General features: G+C 45.3%; 2 protein-coding genes and 1 long non-coding RNA gene across 4 annotated transcripts in view; 2 read left to right on the top strand and 1 right to left on the bottom strand.

Moving 5' to 3' along the window:
• The window catches only part of NWD2 (NACHT and WD repeat domain containing 2), a 173,834-nt gene extending 158,204 nt beyond the window's left edge, over positions 1 to 15,630 (top strand). The window contains exons 6-7 of the mRNA XM_045770554.2: positions 4,817 to 5,406; positions 9,428 to 15,630. Coding sequence (XP_045626510.1) covers positions 4,817 to 5,406; positions 9,428 to 13,360 — 4,523 coding nt within the window. The 3' untranslated portion in view covers positions 13,361 to 15,630. The remainder of the gene's footprint in view (positions 1 to 4,816; positions 5,407 to 9,427) is intronic.
• LOC148109593 (uncharacterized) lies at positions 8,600 to 19,530 on the bottom strand. The gene is made up of 2 exons (XR_015725528.1): positions 18,988 to 19,530; positions 8,600 to 14,900 (listed from the first exon to the last, which is right to left on the bottom strand). It is a non-coding gene; the product is annotated as an uncharacterized LOC148109593 (long non-coding RNA).
• A 117-nt stretch (positions 19,531 to 19,647) lies between these two features.
• PGCKA1 (PDCD10 and GCKIII kinases associated 1) overlaps positions 19,648 to 24,491 on the top strand; it is an 83,831-nt gene continuing 78,987 nt past the window's right edge. For both annotated transcript variants that reach the window (XM_087864213.1, XM_087864215.1), the window contains exon 1: positions 19,648 to 19,762. The gene's annotated coding sequence lies outside the window, so the exon portion shown is untranslated. The remainder of the gene's footprint in view (positions 19,763 to 24,491) is intronic.

Genomic DNA, 24,491 nt, shown 5'->3' with positions numbered 1-24,491 from the left:
ACTCACCCACTCAGCACACATTTATTGAGTGTCTGCTATGTGCCAGGCACTGGGGATACAACAATGAACAAGAAGGCAAGGTCTCTCTCTCTCGGAACTTATTTTTTAGTGGGGGGAAAAGAAATGATAGGCAAATAAACAAACAGGATCATTTCAGAAAGGATAAGGAATATGAACAAACAAGACACGTAATAGGGGCTGATGGAGGATGTGGGGGTCCAGATGTAGACGGAGAAGGCAGTAAGGAGAGGACTTTGAGCAGAAAGACAGAAACAGTCAGAGCCAGCTGTGCTATATCTGAGGTAGAGAATTCCAGGCAGAGGGATTACCAGATTGAAGAACCCTGAGACAGAAATGTGCTTAGTAAGTTCCAGAAGCAGGAAGAAGGTGAAGGTAGCCAGGCCTGGGAAAGGAGAGATGAAGCCATAGTAAGAGCCTTATGTTTTATTCTGGGTAAGCTGGGAAGCCATTGGAGGTTGAGAAATAAAGAAGAAAGGCAGTGGCAGGATCTAATTTAACCTTCAAACAAAAATCCACTGAGCAGAGACTCATGTGTCAGCCTTGTCAGCCATAGAAAGGAGGCTTTGTTTTTAAAGGATGCACAGGAAACCACAGAGGTGAAGGAATATGTCAGTCGTACTTTCCAGGGGATAAACACTACTGGGTAAAAGTAATCCAATACATAACATTTATTTTAAAAATTGATAGTAAAGGGGCACCTGGGTGGCTCGGTAGGTTAAGCTCCGACTCTTGATTTCATGATCTCGTGGGGCAGGGGGGTTGTCCTGAGATCGAGCCTGGCACCCCGTCGGGCTCCACACTCAGGGGGGCGTCTGCTTAAGATTCTCTCTCTCCTCCCTCTGCCCCTCCCCCAACCCTCTAAAATAAATAAATACAATCTTAAAAATTGGTAGTGAAGAATTATTGAGGAAAAAGCAATAGCAGTTGAATTTTCAGATCGGTTTTGTGAATCACATGAAATAGCAAAAACCTAAAAGGCGCTCGATACCATTCTCCCTGTATACGTGTACTTCAAACTCAGGGCAATTGTATGTAATTTTGACAAATTCATTCTCGACAAACCATCAAAACTTAGGTCTTATTTTAGTTCTCCCTGAAAATATTAAAATTGGCAAGAATAAGTACTATCTTTAGAATACACAGACTTACAAACATCCGTGTTCCTTTGGGATCCTTTTTTATCCAGTTTTGAAACTCTAGTTCTTCATCGTTATCAAGAACAGAGCTACCCTGATCCTAAACATGTGCTGTATTTGAGGAAAATGCCCAGAGAGAAAGCTTTCCTAGTCTTTTTTTTTTTAAAGATTTTATTTATTGTTTATTTGACAGAGAGAGAGGGAGCCCAAGCAGGGAGAGCAGCAGGCAGAGGGAACGGGAGAGACAGGCTTCCCGCTGAGGAAGGAGCCTGACTCAGGGCTCCATCCTAGGACGCTGGGATCATGACCTGAGCCAAAGGCAGACGCTTAACCCACTGAGCCACCCAGGCGCCCCAAAGCTTTCCTATTCTTGATGTAAGAGACCCCAGTCTGGGGAGGGTATCCTCTTATTCAGAGGGTATTTCTTATTTAGAATCATACAATTCTAGTGTTCAAGTATTTCACTGGCAAACACTTTCTCCTAATTTTCTGTACACTAAAAAACTCTGTCCATGTGGCCAGCCATACAAAGATGAATAATTTCATATTACGTAGTATGAACTACTACAAGTGGACTGTTTTCTGCTTGGGGGATGTCTCTTAAAGATATGCATGCTCACAACAATTTAATTGATTTTACATTTCAAACTCATCTTAAGACCATGTCTACACAATAAAAATGGCTAGAGAAGTGCCAGTTCTTTGAAATGGATTACTATATCCATATTACTTTAATATTTTCAGAAATGTTGGAATGAGAATACTAGGTAAAGTCTGGAAAGGTGAACTCTTTATATCTGAATGTAATTTTTCACACTTCTTTTTCTTAAAAGATGTATTTATTTATTTATTGAGAGTGAGGGAGCACACACGCGCGCGCGCACACACACACACACACACACACACACGAGCGGAGGGACAGGCAAAGGGGGAGGGAGAGAGAATCTCAAGCAGACTCCACCCTGAGCCCAGAGCTTGACCTGGGGCTCCATCCCATGACTCTGACATCATGACCTGAGCTGAAATCAAGAGTCAACTGTTTAACCAACTGAGCCACCCAGGTGCCCCTAATTTTTCACACTTCTACTTTCTCCTTTATAAATAACAGGAGAGGAAGAGAAATAAAATAGACCCCAAAATGTGCCCAACCGTGAACATTAAAACTGAATGGTCTCAGGGATAGTAGTTTCGGGGATTTACATCTCATGAATGGTAGATGCCAGGGCTGGAACTCTCCTAATGCTATCTTCGTTGGGTGCCAAGACCAATTAAACTTTAGGATATTTAGAAAAATGTAAGGACAGAAAACAAATACGATATTCTGGTAAGAAAGGGGAAGTTTATAGTATTTATAGACCAATGACTATCAGAAATTATTAATAAAAGTCCCCCAAAATCATGAGGATGCACTTGGCTTCTAGAAATAACTGTATAGTGATGTCCAGGTGGCTCAGTCGGTTAAGTGTCTGCCTTTGGCTCAGGTAATGATCCCGGGGTCCTGGGATCAAGTCCCACATCGGGCTCCTTAGGCAGTGGGGACACTGCTTCTCCCTCTTCCTGCTGCTCCCCCTGCTTGTTCTCTCCCTCTCACTCTCTGTCTCTGACAAATAAATAAACAAAGTCTTTTTTAAAAAAAGAAGGAACTCTATAGAGTTGACTTTGTCTCACATGACCCATTTATTCGGGTATATTTATTAAGTCTATACCATCAACAGTCATTCTTATGTACAGTCTCTCTTTTTTTTTGCCCTAAGCAAAGCTTAGATGGGTTCTACCAACTTGGTCTGTCTCTATGTCTTCTTACAAAGCATTTATAATCAGCACTCCTGATTGACACATATTTCCCATAGAGGTGATAACAGTGGCAGTTAGGTTGGAGTTGATTTGTTTCCTGGGAGTCAGAGGTGACGGTGCCTCTCTCTGGTTATCATCCATTAGTATACATCCTACAGGCTGACACGTCCTTTCTCATGATCCTCAGAAGGTAGGCACCTGGTTCATCCAGAGTGCCTCCTAGCATGTTACACAGATGGCTGGAAAAGAGAGGAGCCAAACGCTGCTTTCTGCGAATTTCTTACATCTTGCCTCATCTACATTACAAGTTCTTACTCTTGTAAAAGAAGAGTAGATATATGTGTTGTATAAGCTCCTCTGACTGGCCTCCTTAACCAACTTGTCTGACCAAAACCCTGAGTAACATGGACTGATGACCAGCTCACTCCACCCTGGTGGCTATAAATAGATCTTTTTTACTTGAGTCATTGCTTTTGATTGAAGGCTATCATTCCTGAAAAAATTATAAAGAGAGTTCTAAAAGGTACCATTTAAAAATACAGTTCCCCTCTTCCTTAATAGTTACTGTAGAGAACACATGTATATTCTCGGTTTTGTTTGATGTTGGAGTAGAGGCCAGCACATTGAAATGTTTTCAGCTTCTGGCCAGCCCAGTCCTGCATATTCAGGGCTCACCCCAACCCCCCACCCCCGCAGTCTTCCATCAGATCGCTGCCTAGTAGTCACCTCCTTAAGAAAGCCTTCGCTGACCTTTCCAAGTGGGGTAGCCCTCGTGATTGTTTGCTTTCATTGTACCATGTTATTCTCCCTCACAGGACTAAAAACAATCATAATACATTTATTTGTGGGACTCTGGGATTCATGTCCACCATCGTCCACCGGACTGTAAGGGCCACAATGGCTTTTTCTCTCAGCGTTGTCTGTTTTCTCTCCCCACTGTATCCTGAGTAACCAGCAGCGTGCCTGGCACATAGTAGACACTCAGTTAAGACCAAATGGATGAAGGAAAGCAGAGAGATTGAGGGGAGGCAGCCAGTTTTAAAAGATTGCTTGCCTTAAATTTCATTGCCATTGGTTTAATTATTTTATTCCTTTTTATTTTTCCTCCCTAAAATCATGCACAAGTGATGTTTTTGTTATTGATGCTCCAGTTTTAAATGCTCTTATGGGGCCTCAATGATTTATGACGTATATTTACTTGTGCGTAAGCCAATGTGTTGTATAACCCGATTTATCTTTGAAGAAACACATTTACATCCTAAGTCATTTTTCTGTACATGCTCCAGTGGATATAATGGAATTTAACAGTGACATGGTCATTCAGATTGATCACTAATCAGAGCATGATCAGACGTTTAACATGCTTTTATATTACTATGTCCACGTATCTGTCTGGGGTACAGTGCGTCCTCAAAATGGTGAAGCCACACTGTAGAGGAGAGAGTGACAAGGAAGAAGTCAGTGAGAGACATCATTTGGCCTCTTCCTCATTCTTTCCTGGCCCCAGTTGGTCCCTGCTCTTTGCTATTAGAACCCCTTAAATCTGAGAGAGAAACTAAATAGGAACTTAAAAGAATCAACTATAAACTCGGTATGCTTTTTCTCTTATGCTTATATTCAAGCTCTCCCTCTGACTGGGGAGGAAATTAATTTTAATTAAAACCCATTGTACTGGGTTCCTGGCTGTTCAGGAAAAGAGAGATAGGAATTAAGGAATTAAGAAATTAATCTACAAAAGACTCCGCTACCCACTGCAAGCAAAATAATCTCCCACTGGGAACTCGAGAGATAAGTGCGGGTGGGGGGGTGTGGGCCCCCCGCGTCTTTGGTCTAGACAATAAACCCGGGGCCATGTTTTCTTTCAGCGATAGAGGACGAGTTTGACTTTGCTCTAGGAAAGCAAACTCCAGCATTCCTGAAGAAGTGTGTTTGCTACATTCGGAAAATTGCTAACATTGAGCGCTTCGTGAAAATCCCGGAGATGGGAAAATACATGGATATCACTGGAACAGAACCAAGGATGATGCGGGACGCAGAAGCCCAAGAGAAGCTGATAAAACTCAGGGATGAATTTATTCCGACTATTGTCGCGTCATCTAATCTGAGAGTGTACACGTCTGTTACTCATTGTGACATGAAACTGGGCTACTCCCAAGAAATAGAAAATCATTACATCGAGGGACTCGGTAAACAATTTTATGAGGACATGATAGATATCATTCAGGCAACCGTACAACAGAATTTTGACACCGAAACCGACACGCTCTACGATGAAATCCTTCAGCATTCCTCGCTATGTAAGACATACGCCTCCTTCTACGAGTACAAATGTGAATCCCTCAACATCGTGCATAAATACGTTCTGCCCAGCAAAACCGGGCACGTCAACCCTCTCGTCATTTATGGTGGGCCGTGTACGGGGAAGACCCTCCTGCTAGCCGAAGTGGCAAAGAAGGTGAGAGCCTTTTCTTTCACAAGCTTATTTGTAAAATCCTTTACTTTGGGGAGGAGATAAATTGGTCAAAATTCATCTCCATTTTCTGTGTTTACTACCTGAATTATAATTAGTCTTTTTGGAAGGGATACTTTGGTGTTTCCCTTATGCTGGTATAATGGTCATCCTGAAAGAGTAAGGCACATGGGTACAGTTAGAGAACAGCTCTATTTTTTTCTCTCACTGGTCAAACTCATGTTGTGAGGCTAGTTCCCTCTGGGAACTAGAGCAGATCTCACAACTCTTCTCGTCGCTCTCAGCAAAGACAAGCCCTCCTATTGCTCTGGACACTAAGTCATTCTCTGCTCAGCAATTACATCTGTCCAGTCGAAGAGAAAAATTAAAACTTGAGTTTCTATTTCTTTCCCACAGCCGAGGCTCACAGTAAGCCAGGCCCCTGTGCTGGGAAATGGGGGTGTGGTCATCCTCTCCTTCTTTCACCACGCAGCACTTCTTCCCCTCCATCCCTAACCCGAGCACATGACCCCTACAGAGCTGTGACTCCTATAGCGTTGTGGCTTCAGGGAAGTAGGAAACATAAGGTGGCCAGAAAGTTCTTACGTGACCAGGACTGTTTTGAAAACTGGATTTCACACTCTGTGGTCTTGGCAGGTGTGTAAAGCTGCCTCCTAGTTCTTCTGAGGCCTTTTCCCAGTTTGCTGGATGTCCTTTCCCTCCCGCCTCCCCTGCCCTGTCCTCCCTGAGCATCTTATCTTACGTACAGTTCCCTAAACAGAGGGGGATTTTTTTTTTTCTGGCTGGTCACTTCCACGGCTCCTAGACACCCAGCCACACACTTCTAGTACCTTTCTGTCAAGGCCCACAGCCCAGCAAGCTCCCTCAGACAGGACCTGAGGAAAACAGAACCAACAAAAACCTCTGTTAGCTCAGTCTTGCCAGCGGCCCACATGTGACACATGGGAAGCTCTCAGGTATTTTTTGCCCTGGGAAACAGCTGCTCTCCATCCCTCCTCCAACCAAAGAGCTAGCCAGCCTTGTCAGTCAACCTCCACATTTCTCAGGTGTCTGAGAACATCTGTCTCCCTGTGTCCCCAGCTCTAGGGGACACCCTGTCAGAGGCCCACTGCAGCTCCTTTCCCGAGGTGAGAAGTGAGGACATCTCTCAGCCGTCCCCTTTGGGAGTGGATGGTAACAGATATGACCCACAGCACCCTAATCTCCAATGTTTTTCTTGGCCTCTTGAAACTCCTTTTTAGGCTGGAGCTGGGCCATCCACTAAAGGTAGTAAAACTGGTTTTCACAACTCCTTTACAAATCTTGCATGGTGGTGTGGGACCTCACTCTGGAATGTGGGGTCTATTGTCTTGACATGTCAGTCTAAACTGGACTAAACTGGTTTCGTTGTACCCTCCTGTTGCACTGGATGTCCACTTCTGATGGTTTATATTATCTTGGTGTTACCTCAGAATCTCTATATCGTTCTTCCTGTGGTTATTCTCTCAAGAACAGAGCTTTCTTTTACTTCACGAGCACTCTTGGTCATCTGTCATGTGCTATCACAATCTCAGGGAGGTCATCTTGAGGACAAGAACAGGGACACTTGTGTTGTACCTTATGTGGGGATTAGGTTTCAAAGTAAGCTCAGAGGCCAAAAATCTGGTGTATAAACTTACTCTTAAAAAGTCCCCAGGAAAGTTATTTCACCATCTCTTCATATGCCAAGACCAGCTGCTGGTTTTTCTTTTTTATTTTTTTTAAAGATTTTTATTTATTTGAGAGAGAGAGAGAAAGAGAAAGGAGGGAAAAAGAATCCAAAGCAGACCCCGCACTGAGTGTGGAGCTGGACACGGGGCTCAATCCCACGACCCTGATATCATGACCTGGGCCAAAACCAAGAGTTCAACGCTTAACAGACTGAACCACCCAGGTGCCCCTGGCATTTCTCCTAGTGTTAAATGACATAGTTCTTTTTTAATGGAACAGCAGATGAAGTGGCAGGCTTACATTCAGGTGCCATGTTGCATCAAAATAAAGTGTGTGTGCGTGTGTGCGTGCGTGTGTGTGTGTGGACATTAATTTGTATGAATCTTCAAACTTTAGAATTGTTCCAAGTCAACAAGACAACAACAGTACGAGGAGCACATGGAAGCTGAAACCTAATGAGAAAACATCTACATGCACCATTTCACCTTCACTCTAGGGCTTTTTCACTCCAGAAGAGGGAAGAGTAAAGTGGGTGAAAGGGCGCATGTTGTTGGACTTGACTATATTCGCTGTGATGCAAGTCCATGCGCCGCAGCACAGGAGGAACAGAATTGTGTGGAATGCGCTGATATCCCTGCACAGATCAACGGTCCCCTTGGGGCAGGGGGTCTTGAAGCCGAGTTGGTCAACCTGAGAAATGGTTTTCTGAGCTCTCACTCTTCTGGATATTTTGTCCAACCACCAGAGTGTGTCTATTCACAATCCAGGACTCTGGTCCCCAAGAAGCCTCACCTGTTTCTAGGTCCCCTGCCTCTGCTCCACTCGCCTCTCTCCTGGGAAATGCCTGTCCCGCCGACGACAGCCTGTGCTCTCTTTGTGACTTCACGTTCCTTGTGAGAATGCAGAGAGATGTCTCATGTTTATCTCGAGGTTATCTCCTGCGTGCCCAGCATTTCCACGGACACGAGTCTCATGATCAGAGGATCACCCTCCATAGCACGTGACTGGGAGGAGCGAGGACAATACCTATAATCATAAGCAATCCATGTAGGGACAAAATACCCTGTGCTGCTTCTGATTTGCCACTGAAAAACAGCTGTAGTAGGATGGCAGGATTATCTTCCTCCATATTGGCTTCAAAGGCTGGGGCTAAACCGTAAACTGCTTCTTTTCCTTAATAGCTCATTCTGAAACTGACATCCACACATTTTTTTTTCTAAACTTACTCATGTCTTAACCTGAACTACACCTTGAGGAACCAAGTTTCATAAACTTACTTCCTCACGTATAAAATACATCCTTTCCTAAGCAGTATCCTTGGTGAATTCCAAGGATTACTGAAAGACATTATCTCCCTAAAAATAGACTTTGGGATTTTTTTTTTAATACTTTGATCATATCCCTTCTTGTCCTTGCCTTTCCAGCCAGAGAAATACTAAATTTAACAACCCCCTCATATATGTTATCTCCTTCACACTACAATTTGAGAGAAAAAAACAAACAAAAAAAAAAAACCCCAGCTTTGTCTCCAGGTAACCGCTCAACTCTGAGCAAGCCAATTATCCAGGCTGGACTGGTTTCCTCTTCTGTTAAATGGTACTATAATCCCATCTGCCCTACAGAGAGATAATGCGAGGACTGTTTATATATAGTGAGCTGTCTGTTATAAAACACAGAGCTTAAAGTTTTAGCCAGCATTTTACAGATTTTTATGACAATGATAAATAATCATAAAGACGACCCTACGGCACCACAATATAGTAAAATGTCTCTGAGTCATTAAGGATTATATTCAGTATTTTAGTACTATTTTTATCACATTCTAATTAGCTAGGAATTTGATCAGCCTTAAATGATCTCAATTAGTGAAAATATTTGACTCAATATAATGTGTAAATCACTACTTAATCTATTCATTAAACAAATACTAAGCGCCTACTGTGCGCCAGCAACCATGCCAGGAAACAGGATTCAGTGATGAAAACCTGGTCCTACTGGATATGCAGATTTACTGTTTATGAAATTCTTTGTAACTTTCAGAATACAACAAGCTAAGTGCGGCCTTGGGATTGAATAATACTACTATCACTGTTTTATTACCTTCAGTAGAGTGATCCTGAGGGTCTCACCTATAGGTTTTAGTGCATGAGCTTCGTGACCCCTCTTTGATCTTCTCAGGTTTTCCCATTTCCTGGTTCTAGGTCACTGTCTGCATGATCAGGGTAACCGGAAGTCTGACCTCTGGAGAGAGGAAATGCTGTTGTACGCAACCGTGTGAATAGATATTATCATTCTAAATATGACCTTTATGTTTTAGGCCTATGGCTGGCTCCATGAAGACACAGGACCAGAATCTGACCCAGTAGTTGTCATGAGATTTCTAGGAACCACAGACATGAGTACTGACCTTAAGACTCTCCTTCTAAGCGTTTGTGAACAACTGGCAGTCAACTACCGGTGTCTGGTCCAAAGCTACCCTAAGAAGATCCATGACCTCCGTGACTTATTTATAAACCTTTTGAATGAGTCTTCACTGCAGAGACCTCTAGTAATAATATTCGATGCCCTAGAGCAGCTCTCAGAGAGTGACGAGGCCAGGAAGCTTTGGTGGCTCCCAGCTCACCTTCCCCGCTTCGTACGAATAGTGCTGTCCACACTGCCCAACAGACATGGGATCCTGCAGAAACTGAGGTGCCTTATCCATGAAGAAGCCAACTACATCGAGCTGATTCCCCGGGACAGGAAGATGTGCAGCCAGGTCCTCAAACACCAGCTGCTGCGGGTCAAAAGGAAGGTCACATCCGGCCAGCAGATTTACGTGAACAACGCATTCTCCAAGTGCACGCTGCCTATGTTTGTGAACCTGACCTTCAGGGAGGTGAGACACTGGAGATCACACAAAGACGTCGATGAATCCTCCCTCTGTGTCACAGTTCACGAAAGTATAGAGCAGCTCTTCTGGTCCTTGGAGAAGAAGTGTGGTCAGAAACTGGTCTCCAGAGCCCTCGGTTACATCACCATGGCCAAAATGGGTCTGAGTGAAATGGAGCTGGAGGATGTGTTGGCCCTAGACAACAGTGTGATGAATGAGCTCAATGAGAGCGCTAGGCCCAGCAATCCCCTGAGAGTACCTTATCTCTACATCGCAAGGCTCAAGGAGGGTCTCAGCGGATACTTAATAGAAAGACACGTGAAGAACGTCACACTCCTGGTCTGGGCCAATAGACACCTGCAGCTCATAGCCCAGAAGTTGTATCTGCAGGACAACAGTGACCTGCGTGAAATGCACACCATCCTGGCAGATTACTTTCTGGGAGTCTGGTCAGGGGGCAGGAGGAAAGTTTTCTGCCTCGAAGACCCCTACTTGAATGGTTGCCTTGACTTGGAGAGCAGAAGCTTGCTTGAGGAAGAGAAGCACTTCATGGAACAGGCTTCCTTTGACAGGCAGGCTCCAGACCAACCCTGGGTTTTCCAATGTAATCCCCTGGAGCCTGACATCTTCTTCGTCAATCATCGGAAAATGTCAGAGCTTTTGCACCACCTGACAAGGTGTGGAAAAACCGATGACCTGCTTTACGGGATCATCATGAACTTCAGCTGGCTTTATACCATGATCAAAATTGGCCAGTTCGACAAAGTGCTTTCAGACATCGAGCTGGCTTACAACTACTCACAAGAGAAGGAGCTGAAGTTCCTGGCTAGCACTCTCCGCGGTATCAAAACCAAGGTCACTGCATTTCCGGGCTCCCTTTCGGCAGAGCTCCAGCAAAGACTGCTGCCTGTTGTCAGTTCCCTGCCCAAACTCAGACACCTCCTTTTAGAATGTGACAAAGATGGGCCCAAATATTGCTCCATTGTGCCATTGCACTCATCCATGGACGTGACGTATAGCCCAGAGCGTCTCCCCTTGTCCTCCAGTCACCTGCATGTCACTGAGATTCTGCCTACGTGTAACCCCAGCACTGTCCTCACAGCTCTAGAAAATGGCTCCATCAGCACGTGGGATGTGGAAAGCCGTCAGCTCCTCCGGCAAATCACCACAGCGCAGTCCGTCATCCTGGGCATGAAACTCACCAGCGACGAAAAGTATCTGGTGGTGGCTACGACAAACAACACCTTGCTGATTTACGACAACGTAAACTCTTGTCTTCTGTCTGAAGTGGAAATCAAAGGCACCAAGCACGGAAGTGGCTCCACCTACATCAATGGGTTTACGCTGTCCGTCAACCATGCCCTCGCGTGGCTTGAAGCCAGCAAAGATGTCACTGTCATCGATCTGCTCTACGGATGGCCCCTTTACCAGTTCCACTGCTGGTATGAAGTGACCTGCGTCCAGTGCTCTCTGGACGGTATGTATGCTTTCTGTGGACAGTACCTGAACACCACCACCATATTTCATTTAGGGAGTGGAGAGAAGTTATGTACGGTGACATCTGAATTTTCAGGTGGGTTTGTGAAGTTTCTTCTGATCTTGGACACGGCTCAAGAAATGGTAATGGTGGACAGTGAGGGAAGCCTTTCAGTTTGGAATACTGAGGACATTTCCAATCCCCAGCTGACCGACGACTTTGACTGCCGAAGAGAAGACAGCGAGGTGGTCAGCATTGAACTTTCAGAGGACCAGAATGCCATTCTGATCTGTAAAGCCCTCAGCATCGAGCTCTTAGATACCGGCATGTGGAAGGTGGCTGAGAAGTTCAGAGCTAAGCACAACGAACGCTTTATATCTGCTGTGCTGTCCAAAAACGGAGACTGCATCATCGCCACCATGGAAAATACCTCAGCTGTGTTTTTTTGGAGGCGGGACACAGGCCAATGTATGGCGAGCTTACAGGAAATCTCAGGTACCATAGTCAAGCTCGTGAAATCCAGTCACCACAATATGCTGCTGTCTCTATCCACCAGTGGTGTTCTTTCCATCTGGGATATAGATATAATCACCGCCATGTCCAACATAGATAAGACTGGGAAACCCATCCAAAGCCTGGTATTACCCGCCAGGGGGGAAATCATTTATTCCCTGGATGGCTCGGATTGTGTCCACAAGTGGAACTTTAGCAGTGGGTTCCTTGAGGCAGTATTTAAGCATGAAGGAACAGTCGAGCACTGCGTACTGACGTCCTCTGGAGATGTCATGGTGACATCAGATGACAAAAGCAGCCAGTACGTCTGGCACACCAGCAGCGGTGAGAACCTTTTCCGAATTAACGGGCAGAGAATCTCTCAGCTGCTGATTACACACAATGACCAGTTCGTGGTCTCTCTCTGTGAGGAAAATGCCTCCAGGGTTTGGAGACTGGCCACAGGCCACAGGGTCTGCAACATTTTGACCACTCTGCAGAATGCGTTCATAACCTCAGCGAATACCTTCGTGGTGGGCATGACCAAAAGCAAAGTGCTGGCGGTCAGTCTCTGGACGGGAAGCATCACCAAGAAATTTTGCTGCGAAGATGGCACGACCATTGTGAATTTTAAATTGATCCCTGACTGTCCTGACATCATTGTGTTTATCACATCAGCCGAGACCGTGAATATCTGGAGTCTGACGGATGAAGTAATCTGTCGCCGAGTGCAACTTCCAAACAACTTCTTGAAAAATCTGGAGGATTTCGAAATTTCTCCCAATGGAAAGCTAGGCATTATATCCAGGGGAGATGAAAATATCAATGTGCTAGATTTACACAGCGGTAAATTGCGGGTGGTTCACGCCTCTGGGGTCATCTGGAGGCAAAGGCTGTCTCGAGATGGTCGCTACCTGGTATACATTTGTTTCCGAAACGCGGAGGAAGAGGATGAAAATGGTGCAATATCCAGTTTGATTGTAATGAGGCTGGCTGATGGCAAAAATATCGGGGCTTGTTCCCTTTACAAAACACCGACTTTTCTTGCCCTCTCACAGAGGCACCTGAACATCATTGTGGGTTTTGACGACGGGAGTATAGGGATCTACACAGTGGTAGACCGTGTAGACGCCGCACTGAAAATTAAAATTGCCACTTCAAACAGCAGACAAATTTTCAACAACGCAACCCAGGCATCCCGGCCAAAGTGTAGTAGTTACTGTTTTAAAGTGTCCGTGGATTGCTTGTGGAGAGAGTCTACCGAGGTCTTTGCGAGAGACAGTCCCATCACGGTGAGTGACTCCACTGAGCCCAACGAGGCGACACCGTCCAAGAAACACAATCCTTGCTACGAGCGCGTGTGCTCCGCCCTGGAATCCAGGGGCCACAGCTACACCCCTGACAACTGATAGAATGTTCTTCTTGCTTAGCAGACATGCGCGATACACACGCACAAGGGAAAAAAAAGTACCTTCTGTCACCCGAACGATAAGCTACTCCTTTCCGTAAAGACAGGAAAGATGCTGGAGTTCCAGTGTTACCATGCTCGTCAGAAAGACAGAATTGTGAAATCGGTTTTGAGTTGGCTCTTTTTGTCAAAGTTAATCCAGGAATGACACCTTGACAGAGAATTTCTAAAAATGGTGTTTAACAGGCTGCATCAACTGGAAGCTAGAGGTTACTTTTTACGTTAGCTGCGTGGGAAGCAGCAGCTTAACTCCTTCCATGGGTTCAGATGACAGAGGCTAGAGCTATATATACAGACCCCTGTGACTGGAATTAGTTCTACAGAAATCGTTTGAAATTGTGAACACAAAGAGCTGTTTGACCTCCAATGATTGTGCGGCCATAAGTAAACACAGCCTTAATCTCTCCTTACATTTTACAATCCTGACAACTGTGTAAACCCAGTCTGCAGATGGAAGGTCAAAAGGTGCAAAATCACGTAACAAAAACGCCCCCTTGTACTCCCAGTATCCCAGGAGAAAGGACGTGAAAGGGGAGGCCACGAACTGGACTGGGCACAAGAACTAAGTACCACTCTCATAGGGCTACTGAGCACACCGTCAGTCTTCGTTAAAATACAGTTGAGACAGTTGCATGCAAGGGTTTCTGTATAATGGAACATAGATTTTTAAACTACTTCCTGGGCTGCAAAAGAAACACATTGAATAAGAAACCACAATCTTTTCATGTCTTTTTGAAATGCCTATTTGTGCTGGGCGTTAAAGCGGAATTATAGAAAGGGCATTACAGATTTGGTTGAGACATCTGTTCATTTCCATCATTGTACTAACAAAAGTCTGGGCTATTCAGTCAGTCGTATGGAAGCATACATTATTTCCTAAATCCCTGAGGTAAATCTTAACAGAAAGAAAGCCTTCTTGACACACCATCTACGAAATACTGAAGACATTTGCCTTACTCTCATTCCTCCTCTCTCCTGTGTAAGACGCAGACAGATGACCAAATACTCGGGGACAAACTGAATATGCCTGTCTTTGTGCTAAAATATTCCATAAATCTTAAGGGTGTCCAAAGGTTCTTTCTTGTCCCTGTTTGTAATCACTTTCTTACTTCCCCACACTGTCCGTAGGCTTCTTCCTCTGTCACCTTTCCCGCCGGCGGGCTCCTTGGGGCCTTTTATAGTCTTACCCGTTTCAAAGCAGAGCTGTGAAATGGTATTCAATACTTTTTAAATACTACTTCACCTATTTAAAAGGAAATATCACATCCCAAGAGGGAGAAAGTGATTTTCTTCCTATCATACCCTCCACACGGCATGTCCTTCGATGACTTTTCGAAGGGTGTCAGTAACACCAGTTTGGCTTGAACGTGATGGGAGTGACTTGTGGCGGCAGGATGATGACCAAGGAACTGGTGTGCTCTCAGCCCAGCTCGGCCACACACTCATCGCGTATCCGCAGGTAGATCTTTCGATTTTGTAAGCTGCAAAATAAAAGGAGTGATAGCTTCTGCTAGAGCCCTCATAGGGATGTGGGGGAGCAATGGGAGGAAGAAGACAGTGACATCTGGATTGTTTTTGCAAATGGGAGAAGCAAAGTGATCTAATCCAAAGGGAATCCAAGCTCATTGCATTTCAATTTGGAAAGCAGTTTGACATGTAAGCGTACAGAGATGGGATTCAGACATGAACACCCACTCCGTGGTGGAAGACTTTTTTTCAGTATGTTCCTCCTGGTCTAGCTACCAGCCAGAAAGGGGGTAGCCCAGCGAAGGCTCAGCCCACGTAGAGATCACCTGGAGTTAATTGTATGACTCAGTGCTTTTTTTTTTTTTCTTTAGCTCTTCTGAAGCAACACATTCCTATTCCTGTCATTATCAGTTGGACCTCCATGCCACACATTTCTAAGAATTAAATGCCTAGATGGATTAAATGTAGTGTGTGAATATTCTATGTAATAGCCAATAGAGTTTAACAAGTGACTTGAATGATTTTTCCTAACTTGTTTGCAACTGATAGCTCATATTGAATGTTTTTATGTAAACTTTGTATTGTTGGGAAGAATTACCCAATCAGAGATTTATATTTTCATAAATGTTACATTTAGTTAAATTTTGTTACAGAGTTGTTACACTAGAAAATTATTGCAGTCTTCAAACAATGTACAGTCTTGTGTGTGTATTGTTTGTATGAATAAAAGGTAAACGACTTAGATTTGCATGGAGTTTTTCTTCCCCAACTTTTGCAAGTGTACTTAGAGTTTTTCAGCAATAATAATAATTGTTCATGCTTACTGTACACCAGACTCTATTTTTGGAGCTTTGTATGTACTAAGCCATCAGTCTCCACAACAGCCTTATGAGGTAGGTACTGTTAATATTCCAAATTCACAGATGTAAAAATCTAGAAACAGAGGTCCAGGGGGAATCGCTGAATAGGATTTCAATACACCGTCAATGTGGTTTTTGTTACCCTTTCCAAAGCGCATAAAATATGGTATTGAGTATCCAGTAGGCACTTACTGATAATGGCCTACAAAATGTTTTCCAACTTGCAGATTAGAGACCAGGCTAGGCTCTGAAGACCGCCGGAGGTCTTTGCAAACTCCCAGCAGTTTCAGGTACACCACAACTGCTGATGTATTCGTTCAGCAAAGAGTTATCTGGTTGTGCATTTTGCCGGGAAGGCAAAGGTTAGTAAAGTAGCTTGTGCCTTCTAGGATTTCACAGTCTTCATAGGAAAACAGATAGGAAACAAGTTCTGTGGGTAAGTGCAAGGACAGTGTGCTTCCTTCTGGGGCTTGGGCCCAAGGAGGGAAGAATGATAACCAAGGAGTCGTCCCACTCATAAACTGCCTCCAAGTGAGAGGGCAGGACCAAGGAGGAATCTTCCTCCCATAGGCACCTTTTTCCATTTCTTGCCTCTGGGAACTGAGAATCTTTTCTCACGCACACACTCACAAAAAAAATTTTAAAAACAAGTTAGCAATGAAGAGTCTACATAATGGTAACTAGGAAATAATCGGATGAAAATTTTGTATTTAGTTTCATGAAACAATCATTCTCAGAGAAACTTAAAATCAAGACGTTAAGAAACAAATTGAAGAAATTATCTATCCAGTTTCATCTTCCTCTGGCTGAGACTTATTTCTGTTTAGGATTTACTCCCCACCCCCTTGAAAACTCTCCTTAACTCCACTACCCATGCTGGGCATTCCTTCTTGGATTCTAATCTAAATCCTTTAGGTTGAAGGTTAAACCTTCCCTTTCAGTTCTGAGAGAATGTAGAGGAGTGAATAAAAGGATTTCATATACATGGAGTTTGTTGTTTAACAAACTTAATTATTTTCTTTCCCAGGGTCAAGAACACAACAAATACTGTGTGTTGGCTTTGTCCAAGGCACTGTGCTTATGCCCTAAGATGATCTGAAAAGTACTCATGTACAACCCCTGCCCTCCAGAATCCTACAATCTAAAGGAGACACAACTAAATTAGATGTAAGACAGTGATTAAGAAAAAAAAAAAAAAGTTGTTAATAAAAGTGAAACGCAGGTGCTGAGAATACACCGCAGAGGCGCAATTAACTCAAACTGGGATTCAAAAAGAATGGCCAAGAGGTGGTAATAGTAGAGGCTTGAAGGACAAATGGAACTTAGCTGTCAGAATATCAAAAAGACATTTCAGATGAAGGAAACTGCGTGAACACAAACAGGGAGAGTCGACATATACTCTGGATGACTTCCAATGCTATGCTGGCTTTTTAAACTTTATTTTGGGGACGCTGGCTGGCTCAGTCAGTAGAGCATGCGACCCTTGATCTCAGGGTCGAGAGTTCAAGCCCTACATTAGCTGTAGAGGTTATTTAAATACATACATACATACATAAAGTTAAACTTTATTCTGTAACTCATAGGGAATCGTGGGAAAGCTCTTGAGAAGGGAAAAGGCCTGGTTGAAATGACATTTTAGAATGACTCAGGCAGTACTATGTCAGATGGATCAGAGATGGAAGAGACCAGAAGCTGGGGACCAGTAAAGAAACTACTGTAATGATCTGAGATAGAAAGTAGAAGATCTTGATGTAGAACAGCAGCAGCGAGGATGCTAAGAAGAGGCATGATTTCAGGGCTTAACTGACAGAGCTGTGTGATGAACAAGGGAGAACTCACAGAATTCCAGCTCCAATTGAAACTGGGTGGACAGTGGAATTACAGATGTAAAATGAATACGTTTAGGAGATGAAAATGAAGGAAATACTAAAATGAAGTTGGACCTAGAGAGTTCAAAAGTAAAGACATCCATGCAGGCAACTGGAAATGTGCTATCCACACAGTGGAGAAATTGTAGCTAAAGGCAAAGAATCCAACCCATTATCTCTTTCTCAAAAATCTAAATAATGCATAAGATGGTGGTTTTTTTCGTTATAATAGAATCCAATACCATAAACTTTTTTAAATTGTGGGCCTTTTTTTTTTAAGAACCATATTGACAAATTTAGAACTCTATTGACAAATCCACTCAAACAAATTCGTCTTCCTATCTTCCATGACTCATCAGTTGGGAACGATTTATATGCCAATGAAAACAGGAACACACCTAAAACACTAACTGAATCATGGTGTTTCACTCCCACACGTGTCCAGAAACCATAGGTTTTTCTTCTGTAGTTTTCACAAGGGTCCCTGCAGAGCTCCATCTGGCATTCCATGTGATCTGAAGTACGGACTACACGTATATGGTCGTATTGGAGGGTTTCGTTTCAGTGTATCGGTGTGACAAATTACACAACACCGAATTTAAGGTTACCAATAGCACCACCATCTCTGGCTTTACAGAATCCCAGCCTTTGATAGATGAAGGTAACTTCACCAGCTGCTTAAGCATATTCAGGGCAGTGGTTCTCAAACTGGAGTGTGCACGGATTACTTCACCCTCCCTATCCCCAACTATTTCAGAATCTGTATGTCTGGGGTAGAGCCCCAAAATGCATATTTTTTACTGAATCCCTTCAGATGAAGCTGATTCTGCTAGCCTGGGAACCACACTTCAAAACCTAAGATAAATACCAATGTCTTTTTGGTCAGAGTAATTTCACTGGTAAATGTGCCAGTATTCTGTGGACGTTACTAAAGCATCCACTAGACGTTGGACATGAGGATGCTTTATTGTGACAGAGTTCTATCAGAAAATGATGGAAACTAGCATGTAACTTCCCTCTAAATTTATCATTTTAAAGCATGCAGCTACTACACGACTGGCAAGATGCCCCCAAAATGGGTTTTCTCCCATAAAGGGTGACAAATGTGTAAATGGGGCTGGAATCCCTAAAGTGGGCACGTTAGAAACCAAGGACAGTATGTCCCTCTCTCAATACTACTCTGTCCTATTCTGCAGCAGCCCGTTTTATCCTGACTCTCCCTGGATAATTTGAAGAGGGGAAGGAAGAGGGTAAGCTAGGTGGCGCAGTTGCTTCACACATTTTCCTATCAATCCCAACTTGAGAGCACAGGTGAGAAGAACTTCCAACACCTGAGCAATATTTTCAGGTAAAGCCACCAGCTCTCCACCCACCTTAGGTGCGCGCACGGCAACCAGAACGGGCGTGGAGCTCAGGCGGTGTGGACACGGTGTTGCAGCCGAGGTTCCAACAGCTCGGGAAAAGAGAGGGAAGTGGGGGGCGAGCGGGGGAAGCAGGACCTCGTTGAGCGCCCACTGTGGTCTCCAGGGTGCAGGCGAGTGTGTGCAACTTGCCTGCGAGTTACGTCACGGTAGCGTCCGCGCTGTGTCTCAGACCCGCCGCTCTGATAGTGCCGGCACGCGATAGGGCGCACACGGGGTCGAAACGGAAGAGGCTGGAACCCCAAACACAAAAATACGGGGTGAGGGGTACAGATCTATTTGCCAGGGGGCGCATTTCTGGATCTCCCCACTGACGTCCAGAATCATAGGAGGCTCCCCTCTCCCTCCAGCACGACAGAAAAGTAGGCACCAAGACGTTTCCCGGCCTGGGCGGGCGGTGGGCACGCGACCCGGCGGTGCCCGCCCCGAGGCCGAGCGCACCGGGGGAGGGCCAGTCCGGCTCCGGGGGTCGGGAGGCCGGGGGGCCCCCCGCGCGGCTCGGGGCACGCAGGTAAAGGGTTACGCGTGCTGGGGAGGCTCGCCCGCCGGCCGCGCCACGTGACGCGCCCGCCCAATGACCGCGCCGGGGCGGCCGCTGCGAGCGCGGCGGGCTCCGGGCGGCGCTGAGCCGCTGGTGTTTCCCGGCGCGGCCGCCCGAGGCCGGCGAAGCCATGGGCGCCGCGACCCCGCCGCAGCTACCGCAGCCGCCGCCGCCGCCCGGCCCCAGGTAGGGACGGTCCCCCGCCCCGCGCGTCGGGCCCCGCCGCGGGCTTGCCTCCTGCGGAGCTCGGCTTTGGGGCATTATTTCCCCGACTTCTCTCGCAGGTCGTTTTTATTTCTTTACTTCCTTCTGGCAGGAAAAAAAAAAAAAAATGGGGCGAGGCAATTCTCAGTTTGATTACTTCGAAAAAGTCACGGAATTCAACCAACAAAGGCACGGAAAGGGAGGCCAAATCCAGCACGGGCTGGGGGGGGCGGGGGCAGGCAGGACTTTTACAAATGCCCCAAACTCAAGACCAGGACAGTTTGGAAAGCTCGGCATCTTAGTGGTGTATGAAACAGTTTTGGTTTTAAATCCCTAATTAATGAACTTTCAACAGCGCCTGAGAACTTGAGTTGGAAAAACTGCAAGAGATTTTCCCTTATTTCTAAGTGCCCCCCTCCCCCATTTTTAAGCATCGGAGCGTTTTCGAATAAAACGGAAATGGAATGTTGACCGCCGCTGTTTCTTTGAAATGTCCTTGGGTCCCAGGATTTGCTCAGGTCGGTCGGGGTGCTGGCGCCCGGGGTGGCGGTGGGAACGGGTGGGGCGGGGAGGGGGCAGCGCTAGGAAGCGGCACGTGTGGAAAGAGCGTGCCAGGTGCAAACTGTTAAATGGTCACAAACTGCTGAATATTTAATAATTAGGCAAGCATCTCCCAGGTCGATTGCTTGGGTCTCATTTGACCTTGGCAGCCTGATGAGATTTTCACTAAACCACCCCTGAAGAATTTTTCCAATGATATGAGACCGATTTCAAAAATCAGTGGGACTTTTTTCCCCCCTCCAGGACTGTAATTAACCTTAAACACAAAACAAAAACTCCTCTCAGTAACTTAGTACATTTTATTTTCCATTGTGGTATAAACTTTTGCTCAGTGAATTTAGAGGAAGTCAGTGTTCCACGAGGTGGTTCAGATCATTAAAGAACAGGGTGGTTAACTTGCTTCCTGTCACTGTGAGAATTACTGGCCGCGCTTTTCACCATGGTTTATGAGTGTCCTGGGTGGCTGTACCCACACTGTTGCGAGGAGCAAAACTGTAGAAAAGATGAGAAACGTTTGAGAGTTGAATCAGAAAGAAATAAAAAGTGGTCGTTGCTTTTAAACACAATAAATTCTTTTTATTTGCATAAAAATATTCCACTTATTCCCACATCTAATCCTCCAGTTAGTATTTTAAGGAGACCGATGTTAAAGGTTCTGATGCCAAACACCAGTGTCTATAGAGCACCTCAGCAGTCGTGAGGCAGGTCTTTGAAACAGTTCTTTGAAGCTCTTAAGGGTAAGTAGGACTCTGGGTTTCTTTGTACTTCTCTAATGTGTGAAGAATCCGTTATAGGAAGCTGCCTTGATCACAGATCAGGAATGGAGCAGGCATGAATGCAGGAAGGTGGGGTTGGGTTTATTTCTCTTCTTTGCTCACTCCATGCTCATCCTGGTCCTGCCTTTTCTGTTCAGCAAGTATGTGATAAGTGCCTGTCTCGTGGCATCTGGCCCCAGGGCCTGGTCCCTAATGGTTCTCAAGGTTTCAATATCCAGTGACGTCTAAAGATAAATATGACCCATTTTAGCTATGTTCTAAGAGCTTTTGCATATCTGGATTTAAAACCAGGCAGAAACTTGCAGGTCACCCAAATATGTTCCACAGCCTAAAAATGGAATGATTCCCCTGACTTCCCACCTCGTGTCTCTCTGAGCCTGGAAACACAACCTATAGGGCAAGGCTCTGGCCAGAATCTCGGTCCAGCCCAAGGGCAGAGCAGGTACTCTCCTGCCTTCCTCCTGGAACTGCCCTGCCTTTGGTGCCTCAAGAGCCCATTTACTGAGCTGCTTGGAAGGGATTCCAGTTTCCAAATAATTGAATACCAGTCTCCCAGTAGCTGGGTTTCCTCCACCTGGACTTGCAAATTCCCTTAGTTGCACAATGTTTCCAGTAACCCTGAATCGTGGGCTCTTTTGAGGTCTTGGTTAAATAGTACCTAGCTCCTGCCTTTTTTTTTTTTTTTTTTTTTTTTTTTTTTTGGTTATTAGATTGATTCTCTGGTTGCAGGTAGATTTTCTAGATATCTAGAAAAAAAGAATCGGTAGCCTCATCCCAGGGGAGGATAGACCTGAGCCTTCACCCATCTGTGGGTCAGATGGGTCCCCCAGTTGTAGCCTTTCTTAGTGTGGTTACCACCTGAATGGTGTTTTAAGAGAATAACATGATAGTGAAATCTGTTATCTACTCACACCCTTTTCACCTAAGAATATCCTGGTCCCATAGAGTTTGGAATCTTCAGAAGGACCATATATCATCAAAATGACCCTGTTCTGGGGTGCCTGGGTGGCTCAGTCAGTTAAGCGTCTGTCTTTGGCTCAGGTCATGATCTCAGGGTCCCAGGAACAAGCCCTGCATTGGGCTCCCTGCTCAGCGGGGAGTCTGCTTCTCTTTCTCCCTCTGCCCCTCTCCCCTGCTTGTGTGCATTCTCCCTTTCTCTCTCTCTCTCTCAAATAAAATCTTTAAAAAAGTGACCCTATCCTAAGACATAACATAGCCATCAGATGAGTATGTGTCCTGAAGCAGATACTTGAAAGGACTCAAAATACTAGCTCAGTGTCATCAAGCATCTTGGAAAAGATGTTCCTTGAGCGGTAGTGAATATTAAAAGGAAAAGAAGTATGTCTCAAATTTTACCCCGAGCAGTGAATTCCATTCAACTCATTGGACAAGTGGCTCTCTAAAATGAAGTGAAACCCCTCCCTGACCTTGGAGACAGCACGTTTGTAAGCCCAGAGATAATCAGACCCACACTCAGCCAGGTGCCAGGGACACCGTCCTTGCCTTTGGGGATCTTCCAGTCTTCAGACAAACCAGGGGAGGATTTTAAGCAGAGCAGATCTGTTTCTTAGTTCTCTCTGGCTGCGCTGAGGAGACTGAAGTGGGAAAGATACCAGCAAGACAGCTGCTGGAAAAATCCACACGAGAGGAGAGTGAGAAGTGAATTGATTCTGAAGATACTTAGCGGGACAAAGGTATTTGGGACATCAAGCCAAGAAAATATTGGGTGGCTCAAGTCTCTGCAGTTGATTTCCATGTCATTTCAAAATACATCCGTTGCAGGCAGGTAACTGTGAGCCACGTGCTTTCCCTTCTACTGATGTTACTCTCAGGCTGCACGCCCTTTGTTTCTACCACAGAGAAAGGTGTTGATAAAGAGTGAGCTAAGTAGAGTTCGCACTTTAAACAACCCAGTGCTGCTTCACGCAGACTTAAATATGTACATCTGAAGGCTAAGTTAGGACAAACTCTTGCCCTCGTATTGTATACACAGTCTCTGATTTAGCTTATCTGCTTCGGGGAATAAAACACCCTGACTCTTGACTGTGTAGCAGTCGTGGAAGTGGACAGTAGCACAGCCGGCCGTGTGTCGTGGAGAAGCTTCTGCAGGTGTGCATTAGTGCCGTGTCAGAGCGCACACCGGCGGGACGCAGGGGCGCAGAGGGCCTGCGACAGAGGGAAAGTCACCTCCGTCACTGCCCCGTGCAGAGCTCTGTCCTGCAACACGTATTCAGATTTCTTTGTGATTCGCTTGTTTCTGAATCCCAGAGTCAATCTGTACGCCCTAGAGTTTGGACATTTCTTTTGATTTTGGTGTTAAATCTTTTTCCTTCCATTCGATAATTGAGTGCATACCTTGGGTCATTTATGTGTGATAAAGATTGGGTCTGTATGTCACGGCTGTGAAGCATTATCCCTCTTCCTTGGTGGTCAGACAGCCAGCAGCTTCCGTCCTCCAGACTGTAGCGACTTAAAAATAAATACAAGTAAAGACTTGTTAAGAGCCACATACTTAGACCGTCACCAGAACGTATGTACATATGTAATTATTTCTCTTTGGACGCCTAATGCACTTAGCTATGTGGGTTCCTGGTCCGCAGCATGGAGGCCCACCTCCCAGATTCTGCATAAGGCCATTAGGATAAGTGTGAGATGTAGTCAAAACCAGTTGCTAAACAGCAAGACCAATATAGTGAAGTTCGTCTGTGATGACATTCTGAGCCTACAAGACAGGAAAAATTGGGTTCAGAACTATCTGTTAGCAAGGAAAGAAGTGTTGCATTCTGGAAAAGTGCACCCTCAATCCTTCTTAGAACCAGAAAAGAATTTTAAAAATCACTGGTTCTGAGCACCATAAATTAGAGGAAACTGAGGCTCTAAGAGGCTAAATGAGGTGTCTAAGGTCATTTGGTCGCGTAACAGAAAAGCTGCTGGAGCCACAACCGGAGAATCCCAATTCCCAGCGCAGTCACCTTCCTACTACTACTAGCCGAAAAGGACCGATTTTAGTCATATGGGAAGTTGATCTTCCGTTAAGTATCTTTTCCCCAAAATATTATAACAGCCACTGTTTATGGAGAAATTACTTACATAGAGTATCGATTATCTACTGCTGTGTAACAAACCAGCCCAAACGTGGTGGCTTAGAATGACTACTGTTGATTTAGTTTACAGCTCTGTGGGTCAGCAGTTGGGGCCTGGTGACTCCACCGGTATTGTCGGACTCCCTCACGCATCTGTGATCACAAGGCAGCCCTGTCCCCAAGGGTTGGCTGACCATGGGCTAAGTCATCCTGGAGCAGCGGTCCGCCCACCTCCCATCATCGGGCAGGCCAGGCAGCGGGGGCTGGTTCACGTGTGGGCTCATGGCTGTC

The sequence above is a fragment of the Ursus americanus genome, chromosome 8 (assembly GCF_024610735.1).
Source record: "Ursus americanus isolate L20-20 chromosome 8, mUrsAme1.1.p, whole genome shotgun sequence".
NCBI classification, from domain to species: Eukaryota; Metazoa; Chordata; class Mammalia; order Carnivora; family Ursidae; genus Ursus; species Ursus americanus.
The sequence above is the reverse complement of the archived record's forward strand: the minus strand, read 5'-3'. Positions and strand labels throughout refer to the sequence as shown.